Source organism: Gobius niger (assembly GCF_951799975.1).
Source record: "Gobius niger genome assembly, chromosome: 2".
NCBI classification, from domain to species: domain Eukaryota; kingdom Metazoa; phylum Chordata; class Actinopteri; order Gobiiformes; family Gobiidae; genus Gobius; species Gobius niger.
The window spans coordinates 40,427,989-40,446,186 of record NC_136853.1 but is presented as its reverse complement, the minus strand read 5'-3'; the positions used below and the strand labels follow the sequence as shown (position 1 = coordinate 40,446,186).

The window sequence follows — 18,198 nt, the reverse complement described above, 5'->3', positions numbered from 1 at the left end:
GTTACTGTTGCGTGAAACTAACAAAAAAAACAGGTTTACAGTTTGTCAAACGTACCAGTGTGTCCCTAGCATAGGGCATATTGCATGGTTGTTAAATAAGTCAATGAGGGGAGAGTGCCATATTGTGTGCATGCATTTAAATAGCAACCCATGAAAAAAACAACAACAGACTACCACACATAAAACGCATTTTTTCCGAGAGAGAGAGAGAGGGGAGTTAGTCACCCAGAGGTCTGCAGCAGTATGTCTCGACATTTTTCTTTCGAATAGATTTGGACTCGATAACTTTATCTTTTTGTGTCCGTTAAATGCAAATGTTGACAGAACAGGAGTACATTGTGTGGATCACATTCAAACGCCTCGTCTCACTCCCCCTTATGGATCACTCTTGCCAGCGTAGAGCCTGGTCCATGATCGAGCTGCACACAACACAAAGGCAAACGGCGGGTTAATGTAGAGGGGGTTCGAGGAGGAGGGTTGTCCCCACCTTTAAACAGTGAGCTGGCGTTTCCCAGCAGAAGCAGACAAGATCCGCACCTCACCTGCTCCTCACCATGTAAACACAAACACGTGCAGAGATCGCAGATGTTTGAAGCAGCAGAAGCCGCGACAGTTAACAGTTTGCAAAAGAAACACCTGACCGACCTGCTCTGATGCAGCTGAAACCCTCATGAAATGTCCTTTGTTTAAAAATCCAATATCTACAGGAGCTGCCAGGTATTTTTCCTCCTTATGATTACAAAGCAAACCAGCACCGGGAGGCTGTGAGGCGTTCATGGGTTGTGGGAAGAAAGTTCTGCAATGTAAACCTAGTTAAATGGAAGCATTATCTTCTAAAGGCCAAACATTACTTTGCTACACAAGATTAATGAGATTTTTGTATCTTATTGAATCTATGATACACAACCCGACCACAGCACATGGGCTTTAGTTCACACTGTATCAACGTGACGCATATGACAGTGGCTCCCAACCTTTTGGTGAATTTTATTTGTAGAAAGCAGTATATGTGCATTGAGGGAATCTTTTTTGTGTTTTAAAGCAGTACTAAGTAACTTATTTACCTTAATAAATCCTTTTCATAGTCCCTGTGGGGGTAATACAAGTGTTTATGGGATGATGGAGGGTCTTTCATCTCCCCCTGGTGTCTCTGGCCACAAAACCATGTTTGCAACTTGACTGCCCCCGGTGCGGAGAAAGCAATACACACTAATGTAATCACGAAGAAGAAGCTAACATGCTAACGGGCAAAGCTAACTGCGGGCTAACGTCACTTTAAACAGTATTTACAGCCAAGTTTGAATGAAAAAAAATATTTCTATTGTATAATTGGATGTACAGTAACCCTCTGTCCCTTCGCCTTTCCTGTCAGCGTAGTATTTACTCTCCAAGACAATTAATAAATAAAAAAATCGTAACTTGCTACTACACCTGCAGTTGCGCTTATGGCCTCTAGGGGGAAGAGTTACTTAGTACTGCTTTAAATAAAAGGTGGCATTTTTGAATGGTTTTGATTCCTGACAGCCGCAGGGTCATCTTGACTCCAGCACCAGCGTATGCGTAGACAGTGACACTGATTTCAATAAGTTTCTGCTTTATTCTTACTTATTTCAAAAGTTTCCACGCGTGTATAGTTATAGCCATATGAAACCAATCGGCTCTTTGAATGACGTGGTTGCGCCATTTCCATTTCCGTTACCCTTAAGTTATAAGCGCCATTACCTCCTTGTCCTAGGCCTACTCATTTCCTATGGGGATTAGCTTAGACTACAAATAAACATATTTTAGTTCCAAGACAGTTAGTTCCAAGATAATCAATAACATCCAACTTGATGTAGGACGTCTGTGTTTATAAAGGTAGGTCAGTTTTATTAGACTCTAAAGGTCGACTTGAAATATAAGTCACAAAAAATTCTAGAATTGCATTAACTTAATGTGAGCTTTTAGTTTAAGACAAACTTGCCTACCTTTATCAGACGTTTACTCAGCTAGAATTTTAATTCTACATCAAGTTTTTAACACATATTCAGTAGAGCCTTTTACAAACAGTGCGCACGGTTTATCTGTTGGCTACTATTCTCCTGATTATGTTGTAAACACTAAAACGCTTGTGGTACTTCTGTATTTTGCATTATGAACATAGAAGGGGCGGCTGCTGCGCATGGAGCAGGAGGAAGAAAGGTGCAGGGATTGGAATGATGCTTTAAAAGTGTGGCAGCAACAACATGAAGCTAAACTAAAGAAATTGGAAACGTTTTTCACAGTCCCAGCAATATTATCACCAAACATCTCCGATCTAGGGTGAACTGTAATCAAAGAGAGAACAGTGACACACAAAAAAGTGGTGTGTGTGTGTGTGTGTGTGTGTGTGTTTGTGTGTGTGTGTGTGTCCCGGCTGTGCCATGGAAACCAGCTGAGGACGGGCATTAATCACAGTTACCTGTCTCAATGGCACGGGTTTCATTTTTTTTCCATTCCTCTGCGACGTCATTTGCCAGAGGATCGTCTGGATTGGGAGCACTTAACAAAGCCTGGATAGACAGCAACACTGTACGGATCTGCAGAGCTGGAGACCATTTATCTATCGGCAACAATGGAAAAAACAACAACATGAGAACTGTAAGACTAAGAAGTGCATTACAATGAATGCAGAGTGAACGAACATTTGGTAAACTCATAATGAATGAACTCACCTTTTAAAATGTCTAAACATATTCTTCCAAGTTTGTCAACGTTGGGATGATAGATTTTGGTCATGAATCGCACTTTGGGAGCTGCCATGGGATACTCTTCAGGAAGAAATAGTTCAAGTTTAAATGTCCCTCCTTCAAAGGGAGAGTCTGCTGGGCCTGCGATGACAACATGGAAGTAACGTGCGTTGCTTTCATCTGGAAGAGCTGAGATCCCAGGGACAGGCTCCTGCACCAATCGCTGTGTTTCCTGTGACAAAACAATACACCTGTGTGACACATGGATTGTGTTGTATTTGCCTTTTACCCATGTGAAGCAGTTTGCAACACTGTCCCAGAAAAGTGCTGTATGAATAAAGCATATTTACCACATGAAGTACAAACATTATAAATGTTACAAAAGACAAATCCCCGAGCCACAAACAAAGCAATGTGGTTTATTCCATTTGTTGCAAAGAAGAGGAATGCAAAGAACATTACATTGGAGAAACTACTTCTTTATCAACACCACAGGGAAAGCACAAGCGGCCCTTAGTCGGCTGTTCACCTCCACCTCAAAGCCACCAACCACTCCTTTGAGGACAGGGAGGTTAAAATCTTAGCTAAAGAAAAACGCTGGCTTGAAAGAGCAGTCGAAGAAGCAATTTTTGTGAAGAAACAAAATCCCTCCATGACCAGGAATGGAGGGCTTAGATTTCACCTGTTTCCACTGTACAGCAGCCTCCGGCGGCCCGGGCCTGCAGGGCTCTGTCATGCTAATGAGGCTGAAACTCAGCCCAGGACAGATCAATAGGCAAGTAATTAGAAGTGATCAGCTGTAGGACCGTTCAGACTGAAATTCAGGTGTGAGTTGGGTCGTTTGTAGGGCTGGGAGGATCCACTTCTGTCACTATCCGATACGTATCATGATACTCAGGGGCCGATCCGATACGTATTGCGATACAGTAAGTAATTAGTAAGTAATATGCTTATCTTAAAATAAAATAAAAAATGGTCTGTGTGTCTAAAGTCTTTAAAACCCAATGCCATTTGACAGTTTTTTAAGTGTTAAGATCGAAAGTGCATTAACACAAAATGTAACGGGCTGTTACTGTAAAACAAAGGAGTGCAGGATAAAAATGCCTCCAAACTCAAGTATAGAAAGTATTGCGATACTTGGTATTGCAGCACAAAGTATTGCAATCCAAATCCGATCCGACAATTGTCCCAGGCCTCGTCGTTAGGACTTAGAAACTACAAAGGTGTTTATCACAGGTGAGAATAGCTGTTAATACATGGGAGGTCAACTAAAGTCCTCCCAGAGGTCTTTATATAGTCTGGGGGCTGAGCTTAAAGCAACAATTTTTGTTCTTGCATGAGCTTAGACGAGTTGATGTGTACCTGTCTGGTCTTTGTGGGTGCCCTCAAAACGACCAAAGATGTTGTTAGCATTTGGCCTCTCACAATGTATTCCTATAGCTCCAAACGGGGTGAAGTTGGAAGCGACTAAGCTCTTCCACAGGCACACACAAGGATCAGGTACATATTAACTTGTCTAAGCTCAGGTAAGAACATATCTCAGTATGGAAAAACTGTGGCCTGTTCCTTTAAACTTAAGTCTCACTGACAAAGCCTATGAGGGGGATCGCAGTGTCGTCACGTCCGAGGCACTGGTGGGCAACGCAAATGTATTAAATAGATAATAACAGTTCTATGATGGGTCAAAACTAGGACTGAAAGATCTATCGTATCAATATCGAGATATGAACATTCAAGATATCAATATCAAAAAAGCAACAATATATCGTTCTCTTATTGATATCGAGATATGAACATTCAAAACACTAAAATCGAAAAAGCAAAATATAAACGATGTAGATTTTCATCAATAAAACTGCTCTCTTTTGTATTATGTTTTTATTTTTCTGAAAAATGCTTGGTTTTCACCGAACCCGTAGTTATATCGTATCATATCGACATCGAGATATCTTGCATGAATATCGAGATATGAAATTTTGTCCGTAACGTTCAGCCCTAGTCAAAATATCGTTCACAAACAGCGTCTGTGAAAAGATCGGTGCTGTAAAAGATTTGTGATTTAAATAAACCGCTCTTCAAGCTCAGAAAAATCAGCTGTTTGCCGACCAGTCACCAAAACATCCGGTGAAAATCACAGAAATAAACAATAACAGCGATCCTCCCTATTGTATGAGAGGTGAAACGTTCTGCACTTCAACAACAGAGTACAGGAGACGACTCAGGAACCTTCATTATAAATGTGGGCTCAAAATGAGACTATATTATTCAGAGCTGAAGGTACGATTCAAGTCTTTGTTTTCAGACAAACACATAAAGAAATAATACAAGACATAAAAAAGTCATATTAAAACTCCTGAAAATGAAACCAACAGGAAAGTGAAAATATGACATGTCATACTTTGGCTGTGGTCGGTGCCAACGCATCCAGCTGGAAAAGTGCTTAAATTGAACAATCACCCATCACTGTACACAATGTAAGGAAACACCTCAAAATAATGCGACCACGTCATTTAAAAAAAGTGACTTCTCGTTTAACCTGGCAGACAGCTGCTGGATGTGCAAGGAAAGGCCCAGTCAAGTGGCGCTGGGGACGAGGGAGGGGACTCACACAAACAACCTAACGGCGTCTGCGGGTGGTTTGATTCAATGTAAAAGCACGCGCACGTCTGCAAATCTAATCAAACCGAAAAACACCCGAGCTCACCAACGCCAAGTCGGCACAGTCTCGATTAAGTGAGGCTCAGAAACAGCAGCTAACTCACTGTGTCGTTAGCTTTAGCCTAGCGCATCCATTCATAACGCGACCAGGACGCACGCACGCCTACGGGAATCACCCTCGCGAAGGCAACGAAACCAACGCGAATACTGGCCATTGTGTCTGATCTACGGGAACAAGTGTGTAAAAAAATACTAAATAAAGGGGATGTAGGTGAAATGTTCCAGAAGTGAGCTCTCGGTAACTAGCACGATAAGCGGTGGCTAACTGTACCCAAGGCTCCGCGCCCATTTTCGGTGATAATGTGCCCTGATATTGACGAAACAATTGGTGTTGTAAACTGCCATATACTCAACCATCGATCCACGCACTGTGCTATTACGTATACCTTTATAATCCTACGAGGAAGAGCGCTCATCTTGTGTTAGCTGTCGTATTTTTAGCCGTGGACTTCTCTTCGGTTCGGACTGATCTGCGTGGGCGGGGCCTGGACACCCTCTTCCGGTGGCTTCAGATGACGTCGGGCAAATGGCAAATTTAATTATGTATTATTAATTAAATCCAGTTATTATGGCCTCTTAAAGTGATTTTTCAGGATTTTTGACATAGGGCCTCATTTCCTAGTTATCCAGAGTGTTGCTGATTTCTGGAGATATTTTTTTTGTAGTTCATGCAGTTCTTATATTTGAAGAGCTACGTGGCGCTAGGCTAGTTCAAGGCTAGCGCATGTCTATGGTATCAGCTAGCCTGCATTAAAAACACCCGCTCCACAGAGCACCTGAGGCAAATCACTTATAACACCAGACTAACCATATAAATGTCTGTGTCGATAGAATAATTTTAACCATTTTGCATTTAAAAAAACTTCTATTTGAGCAGCATCAGCTTTGTGGTTGTATAAGCTATGCAGCGGCGGAGTGATCTACTAGAAAATAGTCCCTCAAAATGCGATCATTCATGATGCAAGGTCAGTAATATTCCAAAAATGATTCTATCGACACAGACATTTATAGTTAGTCCGGCGTTATAAGTGATTTGCCTCAGGTGCTCTGTGGAGCGGGTCAGACTGTTTTTAATGCAGGCTAGCTGATACCATAGACATGCACTAGCCTTGCATTAGCGCCACGTAACACTTCAAATATAAGAATTGCATGAATTACAGAAAAAAATATCTCCAGAAATCAGCAACGCTCTGGATAACAAGGAAATGAGGCCCTATGTCAAAAATCCTGAAACATCCCTTTAACCCCCGCCTGAACCGACCACATTTTCTGCAGTTGGGCATTATTCCCCAAATCTAAAATAGTGTGAGAAAATCATGCAACAAAACAGCCACAAAATATCAACTAAAAACATGACAAAAAAAAAGCAATGACAAAGTGACAAAAAAGGGGATTGAAAATGTGACAAAAACGAAGGGGCTGCCACCTTTCTTTCCACCCCATTGATGTCAGCCAGGTTTTGTCCTTGTTTGAAACTGTCATACTGAACCGTATACGGGGTGAAGGGCCATATTTCGGTGGTTAGTGTCGCAAAACCTTTGACTAGCAGAGGTTTAAGTTGTGCCCTACACCTTTATTTATGCTTAAAACCTTCATACCAGCTCTGTATCACAATAAAATGTTACTCGTTAAGCTACAATTGTGAAGAACTATTACATTTCAAGTAAAAAGAACCTTGTCTGATGATGTGTACCAAATCAACAAGAAGGCCGAGGGCCACCAAAAATTGGTCTGAGGGCCGCACTTTGGACATCCCTGGTCTATATTCTAGTGTGGTCATCAACCAAGCCGGAATCATAGTTTTTTTGGGCCTGTGCAACCAATGACATGTCTCACATCTACTCCAGAAGCTACTTGGTGCTTGGAGTAAGAAACCCCACACATATTATGGACAATGCTGCTATTTTAACAGATACCGATACAAACATTCGACATTGTATAATGTGTTGCCACCCCAGAAATTATCCCTGACCCTGCTTACCACCCCATGATTTTTTTTCAAGATCCGCCCCTGCAAAAACGCAAAAAAAGCGCCACAAAATACCAGTAAAAACTTGACAAAAAAGCAACAAAAAGTGACAGAAGAGTGATGATGAAAAAAGTCAAAATAGTGACAGCAACATGGCAACAATGTGAGGAAAAAGATACGTTTAGATACATTTTACAGCTTTCAATGAAAGGTTACACCGACCTATAAGATGTAAGAAGCTTTTAGATTTGGAAACATGGAAACTAGATATTTAGCTATAATCTGGTGCAGAACATGTCTTTGAGTTAATGTAAAGACTACACACTCTGAAGGTGGGGGTAAGAGGTTAAGGATGGGCCAAATGCAGATAAAATAACTCTGCAGGGTCAGTGACGTACAACAACATCAATGTTCTCTAATTTTATTCACCTGCTGTTCAAGGTTCAACTTTAGGATTGCCCCGAAAGGAAACTGGCAAGCAGCAGGTGGCGTCACACGATAGTTAACAATCGTATGTAAACAAATATACAGCCACAGCCTAACATGTCAGTCTGGCTCTGAACTGCTGAGAGACAATCAGCAACAAACCAAACAATGGCCTAAGGAGCTGCAGCGTCTGTGCAACATAAGAGCATTTATCTTAGTAACAGCCCCCAGAATAAAAGAAGCCCTGGCCCGACGAGTTCCTGTCCAGAGCATTGTCAGCACAGAGTAAGTTTAATTCCTTAAAGAGCGGATGGTCCGAACACTATCATCTGTTTGGCTCATGTCTCTATGTATATTCAAGGTTGCTGTGTGACTAATAAGCACACATATAGTAAAATGCCACCATGATGACCAGACCAGAATTTGTAGAGTACAAGTTCTACCAGAAATATCAGAAAATTGCTGCATTGGAATGTTAACTAGTCAGGTAAAAGTCACACAAAAGAATATGTAAGGCCAAACTCAACAATAAATGACGTTAAACAAACGACAGTTGTATCAGTCTTAGACATTTTATTACATAGAAGCGAAAAGGCTATGAATATATACAGTATATGCCAATAAAGCACCTATCTGTCCTTTATACCCGGCTTTCTGCGTCTCATGTGGTACCTGCAAGAAAAACAAAACTTTAGAATCAGACAAAAATGCAGAGAGCTCTTATGTTATACAACATATCTCTGGTAAAATGTGTCTTCCACAGGTAATCTTTTGATATAAATGTTAACTTAGCCAAAAACAAAAAGTGCAGTACAAAAAGGAATTATTAAAAGAAAAACTGGAACGATGAAAGTTATTTTGTAATGTGTTCATGTGAACTTACTGTCCCTTTGGGTACCAGCGGTGTTTAGTGGTGTAAAACATCTTGCTGAGCTCCTCTATTGATGGCCCCTTGTTCTCCTTCAGTACCTCTTTGCTTAAATTGGCTTTCAGAACCTGGTCGTGAGTGTCAGGAACAGCGCTCAAAGGATCAGGGCGTTCAATGGGCTGAGGAAACAGCAACAACAGATTTGTGTGATGTAATTGCAACATTATCGGATGTGAGTTCAAGCTTAGTTACTGCCTCGGTTTGACCACTGATACTGTAAATAAATTGTCCCCTCCTGATCTGTCAAAGTGGCTCACGTGATTAGTGAAATTGGATTTATCCACCAAAAAATATGATGAATTTTATTGCCACATCAGATTATACATTTTTGACAATTCTTTTTCAAAGGGTTTTGGATCATATAACAAGAGGAGACAGTCAAGACGACCCCAGCAGCTTGATCACAATCAAGATGATCAATAAGAAGTATTGTATGTATTATATCACAAAGCCACAGTGACCAAGCAATTTCCCCTGTAGGACAATAAGTAGTAGTAGTAGTAGTAGTGGTAGTGGTAGTATTTATTTGATCAGTTAACATTTTCTTTCTCCAAAGTTTCACAATCATACAGTTAATGGAAGCTCAAACGGAGTACACTGAAGCTTATACGTGCCACCCCTTGTTCATGCAAATTACATTTGCAATTCATGATGTTACAGTTAGACATTACTTTACATTTACATCAAGTAAACAAACAATCCTTCCTCAGTATTCTGTATCAGTTTCAAAACTATAACTAACTACACAACTATATACCTGTACATGTCTGTGAGTTAACTTTTATCCGAATGTAGTTACAATTGTCAACATACAATCAGCTGACTTAGCTTACAATTTGCAGCACTGACAAATAAAGAGGTTTAAGCATTTCACATTATTTATGATGCTAATAAATGTAGCATTTAGCATGCTAAGAAATAATAATAATAATAATAGTATAATAGTTATTGTTAACGGTCATAACAATTATCCTTCTTGTCATTATCAATGGATGAATATCCGATTTTATATCATATAGGCATATTAGACATTATATTCTGCCATCCTGCCACTTCCATCCACTATTTATTAATGTTATTATGATATTGACATGCCCAAATTGTATATCCCATCTAGTGTGGTGCGTTAAAAAGCCAGAGTGTATAGATAGAAGTTAATAGAAGTTATAGCAACAACTGTGCCATGAGAAGAGAATTAGAAGTGTTTTATCCTTTTAACCCCCGCCTTAAACGAGTGCATTTTCTCCAGTTCTTTAGCCAAATCTAAAAGCTTCTCGACTGGAGAGCAACAGTGCAACGCCTCATTCGAAAGCTAAGACCTACAAAACTCATTGAAATGTTTTCCTCACATTGTTGCCACTTTAACATTGTTTTTTCAGCGCTTTTTTGTTGTATTTTCATCACATTTTTGTCACTTCTTTTTATGCTCCTTTGTCTTTTCATTCTTGTTTTCGTCTAATTTGTGTTGCCATTTTGACACTTTTTACCAAGAAGCTTTTAAATTTGGGTAAAGCCAAACTGGAGAAAACTTCCTCGGTTCAGGTGGGGGTTAAGATGTTAAACAAGTCATTTGAACCACGTGTCCGACAAAACACCCATGTCAGCAAAGTAAATCATATCATATTGATGCAGTGCAATGTTAATAATGAGCTCTGCAAGCAACGAGTCAACTGGCCAGAACCGTCAGACCAAGTCATGCAAAAGCCCTTAGAAACGTCACCAATACTTCACTCTGTAACTAGGCCTGTCATGATAAAAAATTGAAGTTTGATATATTGAGGCGGAAAAGTCGCGATAAACAATATTATTGACTAACGATACTAGATACTGTCAACTCTCAGGCATAAAAATGACAGTAAACCTTTGTTCTAAAAGTGCATATTCATATCCTAAAATACCACACGAGCTGCAATAAACATGAAATATAATGTAACTCAATTTCCTTCCGTTAGAAATCAAAGCTTTACAAAGAAAAATAGGGAGGAAATGCCAATAAATGTACAGACGATAAATATCGAGCCCAAAAATATATCGTTGATCTGTTATTTATTGAATGATAAGTCGATATAGTAATTATCGTGACAGCCCTATCTGTGACTAACATAAATGAGGACTGACGTAAACATGTATTATTTGTTTACCTGAGTGAGCTCATAAGGGAAATCTGGTGTGGGATGGTAGCAGACTACAGTCTTCCCATTTGAAGTAACACCGATTTGCACATTACTGAAATCAGAAAGACAATATTAGATATCATATATAGTGTTACAACTGTATATATAGTGTTACAGTCAATAAAAATATACCAGTGGTTTGGGTCGTCGAGAGGGGGCAAGGTGTACTTTTGCCGAAGTGGCACGAGACACGAGGCTGTTGAAAAAAAGTAACGATGAGTCAAAAATACATGTTCACACACACATCTCAAAGGGTAAACAGCCTTTAGGTTAGATTAAAGCCTGGGCGATAAGAAAATCTTTATATTAGTAACCCTGAGCTCAAGTCACTCACATCTCCTACAACACATTTTAAAATAAACAAAATGTTAAGTAATCATTCAGCTTTTAGATCAATTCGTAGTCGCACCTCATTACTACATGACTTTAGCATAAGCCACCCTCACATGCAAATACACGAAAACTGCTATCGCTTTAGACCGTTTAATGTGAACAAAATGAATAACAATAGTCATTAACTTACACTGTGCGTTCCGCAATGTCGCCCTGCAAAACAATTGTGTTAAACGGTGAAATTTGCACAAATGACCTGACGCCATGGTCACGTAAGCTCGGCTGATCACCAATGTGCGTCACTGTTATGAGTCCGGAGTGAACAACAACCAGGTCATTAAAGTTCCCCCACACTGCGTATCATATGATAAAGGTGAAGCTTACATAATATTACAACACTCAAATTTTCAACACATTTGTCAAACAGTACACATATAAATCAATCCAGAGAATGTGAAATGTCAGTTTTATTGAGCTGATCAGAACTTTACTCGGGTGCATTAGGCCCTGTACACAAGCTTCACTACCATCTACCATACAGATCATGGAATGAAAAATAAAAGCAGTATGGCATATATTCACTGCCATGTTCAACACACTGGTATAAAGTTTTTTTGCCCCGTTATCCTTTTTTATTAACTATTACAAATATATTTCTACACAACAGAGGTGGGTAGAGTAGACACAATATTTAATGAAGCAAGAGTAACATTACTTTGAAATACATTTTTGCTCAAATAGAAGTAAAAAGTAGTGGCCCAAATAATTACTCAAGTAAGAGTAAAAAAGTATTTTAAGAAAATTTTCCTTGAGTACTGTGAGTAAAGAGCAGCTGTTTGATCGGAAAAGTCTGATTCATGTGTCATTTGTGACATAAATGATGAGAAACAAAACATGAGATACCTATCATTTAACTCAAGTAAGAGCAAAGAAACTTCATTTTAATATTACATGAGTAAAAAGTACTGTATGTAAAATATGTACAATTTCTTCAAAAAGTTACTTAAGTACATTTACTTGTGTAAATGTAACCGAATACTACCCACCTCTGCTACACAGTAATCATTTTGACAAGCTTTCTGAGGCGCTTTGTGTTTTACAAAGTTTATACAGGTCTTTGTTGGTTTGAAAATCTCATTTTAAAATGTTTACACCCTCCATTTGTTTGTCCTGGAGCTGGCTCTGCTAATAATCCATGTTATTTCTAAGCGACGTCCATCTCAGCTGAACCTGAAGTGCTGGATGCTTGTGTTCCTGTGTTCAACACCAACCGCTCTCGCCCCCCAAAAACCTCCTTCACTGTAAACAAACAACATTATGTTTAATCAAGACAAAGGTCATAATTGACATGTTCATGAAATTATTTAATTCATTAAAGTAACCTTACCTGCAGCTACATCACTGATATCCCAGGCTCTTAAACCCTCCCTCTGGCCTCCAAATGCATAGACATAAGGCAGATCAGGACAACATGACGAACAGAACATCACACCCTGTTCACAGTGACGACAACGTAAGGTGAAGAGAATGATACACACATAGCACATTATGCATTTCTATGTGAAAACTCATACCATCTTCATATCCCTCGAGTGTACCAGACTAGGTTTGTTTCCCAAAATGTCCCATATTTTAACATGTTTGTCTGCCGATGCTGTGACCAAGCATCCTTTAATCTGACTGCTGAGGTCCAAACCTACACAAACCAAGGTCAATTTATGAATCAAAAACTTAAATTACAAATAAAAATACATTTTCATTCATAAAAAAAAAAGAACGATTAACAGGGTCAGTGAATTTTTACAGTTTAACCAACCTGACACTTCTTCATCATGCGCTCTTAGTGTAAAAACAGGTTTATCTGATCGCGCATCAAGGCAATAGACAAACCCATCTTCAGTGCTGGCCTGAAATACATTTGCATTTACTAAACCATATGATAGAAAGTCAAAATGCACAATTATACTGGATCAAAAGAGTAAAGCAGCTACCAGAAAGTTACAAGGAGAAAAATGATTCCAGATTAGCCGCTCAACCTGGCCGCTAAACCTCCAGCTCCTGTAGCTGTCATCTGGACTGCGACAGTCATAAAGAACAGCCGTCCTGTGAAAAGAAATATTACATTATAGCAACTTCAACGGCAGCAACAGGAAGTTCTGGTGAAGAAGATAATGAAGTGGAATGAAGATTCTTACTTATCATAAGATCCTGATAGCAGGGTCTGTACTTCGAACGGATGGAACGCTAATGTTTGAACCTATGATTCATAAAAACATATTTTTAGAGACTTTAAAGCAGAATGTTGCAGGTTTTTTTTTTTACAAATTAATTGTCCGGGAGAGTAAATACTACGCTGATAGAAAAGACAAAGGGAGAGAAGGATAATGTACATTGTGCAACAACTCAATGACACAAAAGTGGCGCTAGCCCACAGTTAGCTTTGCCCGTTAGCCTGTTAGCTTCTTCTTTGTGATTAGTGTGTATTGCGCCTCAGGGTCGTAGCAGGGAAGGTTGCAAGGGTGGTTTTCTGGCCTGAGACACCGGGGGAGATGAAAGACCCCCCAATCATCCCATTCACACTTGTATTAACCCCCAAAGGGACTACAAAAAGGATTTATTAAGGTAAACAAATTACTTGGTTGCTCTTTTAAGAGCAAATAACATATTTTTGTTCAAAAGCTTCTAATTCTCACATTTACACAAGTATTCTTACTCAGGAATCTTTTAGAACTAGTACTAGTTTTCTCACGCAGTAGTTGACACTCCTACTTCAGTCCTATTATTTGAAGTATCAATACTCCTACTCCAGTAAAACAATAAGTTACTTTTTACAACAAGATCCCTGCAAATATTTAATAAGATTATTAACAAAAGACAATACGAAATGTTCATGTTATTTTATGTTTTGTCGAATTATATCACTTTTGAAACATACTTTCATATTCAAACAGTTACTTGCTTCACATAATTACTTTTCTACTCTTGAGTTGGATGATTACTCTATAAATACATTTAACATCATCCATCCTTGCGAAAATATTTTAACTACTCTATCCACCTCTGACAAATGTGTGAAATAACCTCTGGAGAAAAGGGTCATGTGCACTTTAAAACACAGCTAAAACGTTTAATCGTTGCCATTTACCTTATCAGTGTGTCTGTGTAGAGTTGTAGCTGGTTTCCCCTGGGACAGATCCCACAAGATAACAGTGTTATCTGCTGAACCGCTGGCTAAAACGTTTCTGTAACGAATCAAGAAGTCATTGTAAGATGTATGTGAGCAGGTTAACTGTAAACTAGAATTTACGTCCTTCTCCCAAATCGCTGACCTGGCAAGTTTGTTCCAGGATAAATCTAGCACAGCATCAGTATGTCCTTCAACGGGTTGAGCTGCTGCCGCCTGATACAAATACAGTATATGTTTACAGAGAGAGATATTGGTTTGCACAAAAATCAACAAGGTATTTGGTTGGGGAAAAAGAAAAAATAAATTGTAGAATAAAATGCATAATCATTTTCTTGAAGGGTTTACCTTTTTGCTTTTCTTTTTCTTTTTTGCAGCCTTTTTGCTTCCAAGTGAAAAAGCTGGCTCTAAACAGTCGACGACATCCAGGTCCCACACATCGATCTGAGGAGTCATGTTGCCCACTGCAGCATAGTTACCTACAAAGCATATCAGAAGGATCCATTTTATTAATAGAGTATTTTTACTTAGGTTTGTATTTTTGTACAAGTTCACATAAAAACACAAATGATTATCAGTACAAATCAAATACATTTAATGAAAAATTTAGCACATGCAAAAAAGTCAGCACAAATAATTTCTATGGCAATCCGCCCTGCTCAGCTTCAGATCACGTAAGAAGAAGAACTTTATTTGTAAACATGTGGCATGTGGATAAGCTGTACACATGCCAGAGAGGGACATTTCATTCATTCATGTTAAAAAAGCGGAAGTTGCTGAAGCGGCAAACAGGTTATTTGCAACTACCTCTTCCTTTCACCATAGATACAGACGGCATCTTGTCATAGAAGGGGGCGTGGCTTCGCCAAGGGGGAAAATATAATCTTTAGAGAAACAATTTTCCACTCTTTTTAGCCATTTTCTGGTGGAATATGAACTTATTTATCACATAAATAAACTCATGTATAAATCGGGCCCAGTGGATATTTTCTCACAGCAGATTGTTCAGTAGAAGTGAAAAAAACGGGCATTGTAGCTAGCGCTAGCTAACCATTAGCCCGATGCTAACATCAAGCGTAAAGTTAGCATTCTCTGTTATTTGTGTATTTATGGGCTGTTGAGCCACTTTGCTTCTCTCCACATCTTTGTATCTTTATTTAGTAGAAAACTATGTTCATAATTCAGCATTTGTTAAAGAAGTTTTTGAATAATTAGAGAAAGTTTAGATTTTTATCCAAATTGTTTTCCCCCTTAACTGTTTTCAAATATGACCATATATGGGCGATTCCAGAGATGCCGTGTGTATCTATTTAAAAAATAGGAACGTCCGTTTTCATCCATTAAAAAAACCCAGACAAACATAAAAGCGCATAAAGTTACCTGGACCTTCTCCTGGGCTAGGATCAAAGTCGAGCCACTCCACACAGAGCGGATAGGCTGGCAGCAGAATATCATGATGCACATAGAGAGACTCCTCCTCAGAGTTGTATACTGCAAATAAAGGAGAATTATTTTATAACATTTCATTATACACAGTAATGGGTGCATAAAAAGGGCCGCCATTTACCATAGATCTCTAAATTACAACAATCCTTGTCAGTTTTGCCGGCCAGAATTAGATTGTCACTTGGTTTTATTTGGAAGTCTTCGCGCTCATACTGATCCTGTAAGCGAGACAAAGTTCAGGTGACAAAAGGATGAGATGAATGTTACCAAGTATTTGAAGAACATGGCCATTTTGGCTCTTACTGTGTCTTTGATGGTGATGTAAGGATCTTCATCATTGCAGCTGAAGACCGTGAGCCCAGCAAGACTGTCCCCGAGATTAGCAGTGACTTTGTGATGGAAAAATACATACAAATGCAATATTACAAATGAGAAAAGGCCTTAAGGTCAAATTAAAGAGGAGAGAGCTTCCATAAGCTGTGGCCTACATGGCATGTATCAGCTGAAGTGAAAAACGTAATGTTAAAGCAGTACTTGTCCCCCTTAATAAATTCTTTCTGTAGTCCCTCTGGAGGCAATACAAGTGTTAATGGGATGATTGGGGGGTCTTTCATCTCCCCCGGTGTCTCTGGCTAGAAAACCACCATTACAGCCTTCCCTGCCTACGGGTCGGAGCCACCAATACACACTAATGTAATAACGAAGAAGGAGCTAACAGGCTAACGGGCAAAACTAACTGCGGGCTAGCGCCACTTAAACAGTATTTACAGCCAAGTTTGAGTGAACAAAAACTATCTCCTTTGTGTAATTGGATGTACAATATCACTCTCTCCCTTTGTCTTTTCTGTCAGCGTAGTATTTACTCTCACGGACAATTAATGATTAAAAAAATGCAACTTGCTACGACACCTGCAGTGCCGCTTACGGCCTCTAGGGGCATGAGTTACTTAGTACTGCTTTAAGAACAATGTTTAGTAGATTTAAAACAATTCACCATTTGCATTTCAACCTCTTACCACCCTCCTTAACTAAGCACATTTTCTCCAAGCCAGCTTTACCCAAATCTAAAACTGCCCGACTGGAGCTTACAGACTATTAGGCCAGTGTGACGCCTCATGAAGGTTTTTTGTTTTCATGTTGTCATCTCTTTTTTGGCACTTTTAGGTTTTTTATGTGTCTTTCTAACGCTTTAAAGCACTTTTTTGTCATATTTTTTTCCCCAAGAAGTTTTTATATTTGGGTAATGTTAAACTACTTATTGTTATAAATGAAGTCAAAACATTTCAACACATTGTCCACCGTGCTAAATATCATAATAGCATGGTGTGCAAGACCAGAGTGTCTATTCAGGAAACGTATGTCTTTAAAAGATATCTTAAACAGTGTCGAGGCATTTTAGCTTGTGATATGAATAATACAACAATACTGCAATATTTTGTACTTTATGTGTTTTTTATTAGTGTTGGCTCTTGTATTGGTAGGATTTGAGTCACAGTTTCTAATTATGTGGAAAATCTAAGGAAAAGTCTCACCTGAGTCCTCTTCATCATATTTATCCAGCCCATATTCTGCCAACTCGTCCTCCTCGTCCTTCGTCCCTACATTCTCATTGTTTTGAGTTTCAGCATCATCTGCTGCAGCAGCACTGGTGGAGTTCAGGTCATCAGTAATGCCCTGCTCTTCCCCCTCCTCATCCTCCTCCTCAGCTTCTTGCTCTCTGTTTTAGAGACAGAGCAAACACTGCATTCAGACCACAAGACTTTGCAAGGAAAACTGCATTACATTTGGATTTATAGATACCCAAGCTCTTCTTTTGCTTCTGTAATAATACGCTGCAGCTCCTCCTGGCTCAGCTCAACCTAAGAGACATAAAAACACTTTACAAATAAGTAATATGACAAGTTTAAATCACTTATGGTTGTGCGCATTACAATTATAGTGGCACACAATTATACAGGATAAGCAGTGAAATATCCAAATATCTCGTGCTAACAGGGCGTGTACATTTGAATGAAATTGGAGCGACAATTGAAAACTTTCTCCTGTGAAGTAGTAGTTGACATGTTAGCTTAGCGTTAGCATAACAAGCAGCTTACTTACTTTGTCCGGAGTTCCTTTAGCGACACCTCTCTTCACCCACCCAACACAAGTGATCTGCGAACTCATGGTGAATCTATTTATGTAGCAAATCTGATAAATATTAACAAATGTGAAATAATAACACAAGAGTACACCACAGTGAGCGTACACGTGAATCCAGCTGGACCACCGTCGCAGAAGTGTGACGTCACATTTCCCCCGTACTGGGTAAT

General features: G+C 39.3%; 3 protein-coding genes across 3 annotated transcripts; all 3 read right to left on the bottom strand.

Moving 5' to 3' along the window:
• Window positions 1-205: 205 nt before the first annotated feature.
• On the bottom strand, window positions 206-5,943 carry ube2nb (ubiquitin-conjugating enzyme E2Nb). The gene is made up of 4 exons (XM_079552548.1): window positions 5,813-5,943; window positions 2,694-2,940; window positions 2,441-2,581; window positions 206-419 (listed from the first exon to the last, which is right to left on the bottom strand). Exons 1-4 carry the CDS (start codon window positions 5,840-5,842, stop codon window positions 376-378), a joined length of 462 nt encoding a protein of 153 aa, XP_079408674.1. The 5' UTR covers window positions 5,843-5,943; the 3' UTR covers window positions 206-375.
• A 2,428-nt stretch (window positions 5,944-8,371) lies between these two features.
• On the bottom strand, window positions 8,372-11,565 carry mrpl42 (mitochondrial ribosomal protein L42). The gene is made up of 5 exons (XM_079551627.1): window positions 11,447-11,565; window positions 11,056-11,119; window positions 10,891-10,975; window positions 8,705-8,868; window positions 8,372-8,493 (listed from the first exon to the last, which is right to left on the bottom strand). Exons 1-5 carry the CDS (start codon window positions 11,520-11,522, stop codon window positions 8,451-8,453), a joined length of 432 nt encoding a protein of 143 aa, XP_079407753.1. The 5' UTR covers window positions 11,523-11,565; the 3' UTR covers window positions 8,372-8,450.
• Window positions 11,566-12,320: 755 nt separating this feature from the next.
• pwp1 (PWP1 homolog, endonuclein) lies at window positions 12,321-18,151 on the bottom strand. The gene is made up of 15 exons (XM_079552559.1): window positions 17,987-18,151; window positions 17,687-17,745; window positions 17,419-17,603; window positions 16,190-16,275; window positions 16,008-16,104; window positions 15,821-15,931; window positions 14,789-14,919; window positions 14,586-14,656; window positions 14,402-14,498; window positions 13,452-13,513; window positions 13,248-13,359; window positions 13,073-13,163; window positions 12,831-12,952; window positions 12,644-12,749; window positions 12,321-12,555 (listed from the first exon to the last, which is right to left on the bottom strand). The coding sequence occupies exons 1-15, from the start codon at window positions 18,050-18,052 to the stop codon at window positions 12,461-12,463; spliced, it is 1,491 nt and encodes a 496-aa protein (XP_079408685.1). The 5' UTR covers window positions 18,053-18,151; the 3' UTR covers window positions 12,321-12,460.
• Between the last annotated feature and the right edge of the window lie 47 nt (window positions 18,152-18,198).

Coding starts and splice junctions, on each gene's coding strand:
- ube2nb (XM_079552548.1), bottom strand. CDS start 5,842: ATGAGCGCTCTTCCTCGTAGGATTATAAAG. Junction 2,582..2,693: donor ATGTTTAGACATTTTAAAAG/GTGAGTTCATTC, acceptor TGTTGCCGATAG/ATAAATGGTCTCCAGCTCTG. Junction 420..2,440: donor AACCCGTGCCATTGAGACAG/GTAACTGTGATT, acceptor TGTTGTGTGCAG/CTCGATCATGGACCAGGCTC.
- mrpl42 (XM_079551627.1), bottom strand. CDS start 11,522: ATGGCGTCAGGTCATTTGTGCAAATTTCACCGTTTAACACAATTGTTT. Junction 11,120..11,446: donor GACATTGCGGAACGCACAGT/GTAAGTTAATGA, acceptor TTTTTTCAACAG/CCTCGTGTCTCGTGCCACTT. Junction 8,869..10,890: donor TCCCTTATGAGCTCACTCAG/GTAAACAAATAA, acceptor CTGTTTCCTCAG/CCCATTGAACGCCCTGATCC.
- pwp1 (XM_079552559.1), bottom strand. CDS start 18,052: ATGAGTTCGCAGATCACTTGTGTTGGGTGGGTGAAGAGAGGTGTCGCT. Junction 16,105..16,189: donor ACATCACCATCAAAGACACA/GTAAGAGCCAAA, acceptor TCTCGCTTACAG/GATCAGTATGAGCGCGAAGA. Junction 15,932..16,007: donor TTGTAATTTAGAGATCTATG/GTAAATGGCGGC, acceptor CTTTATTTGCAG/TATACAACTCTGAGGAGGAG.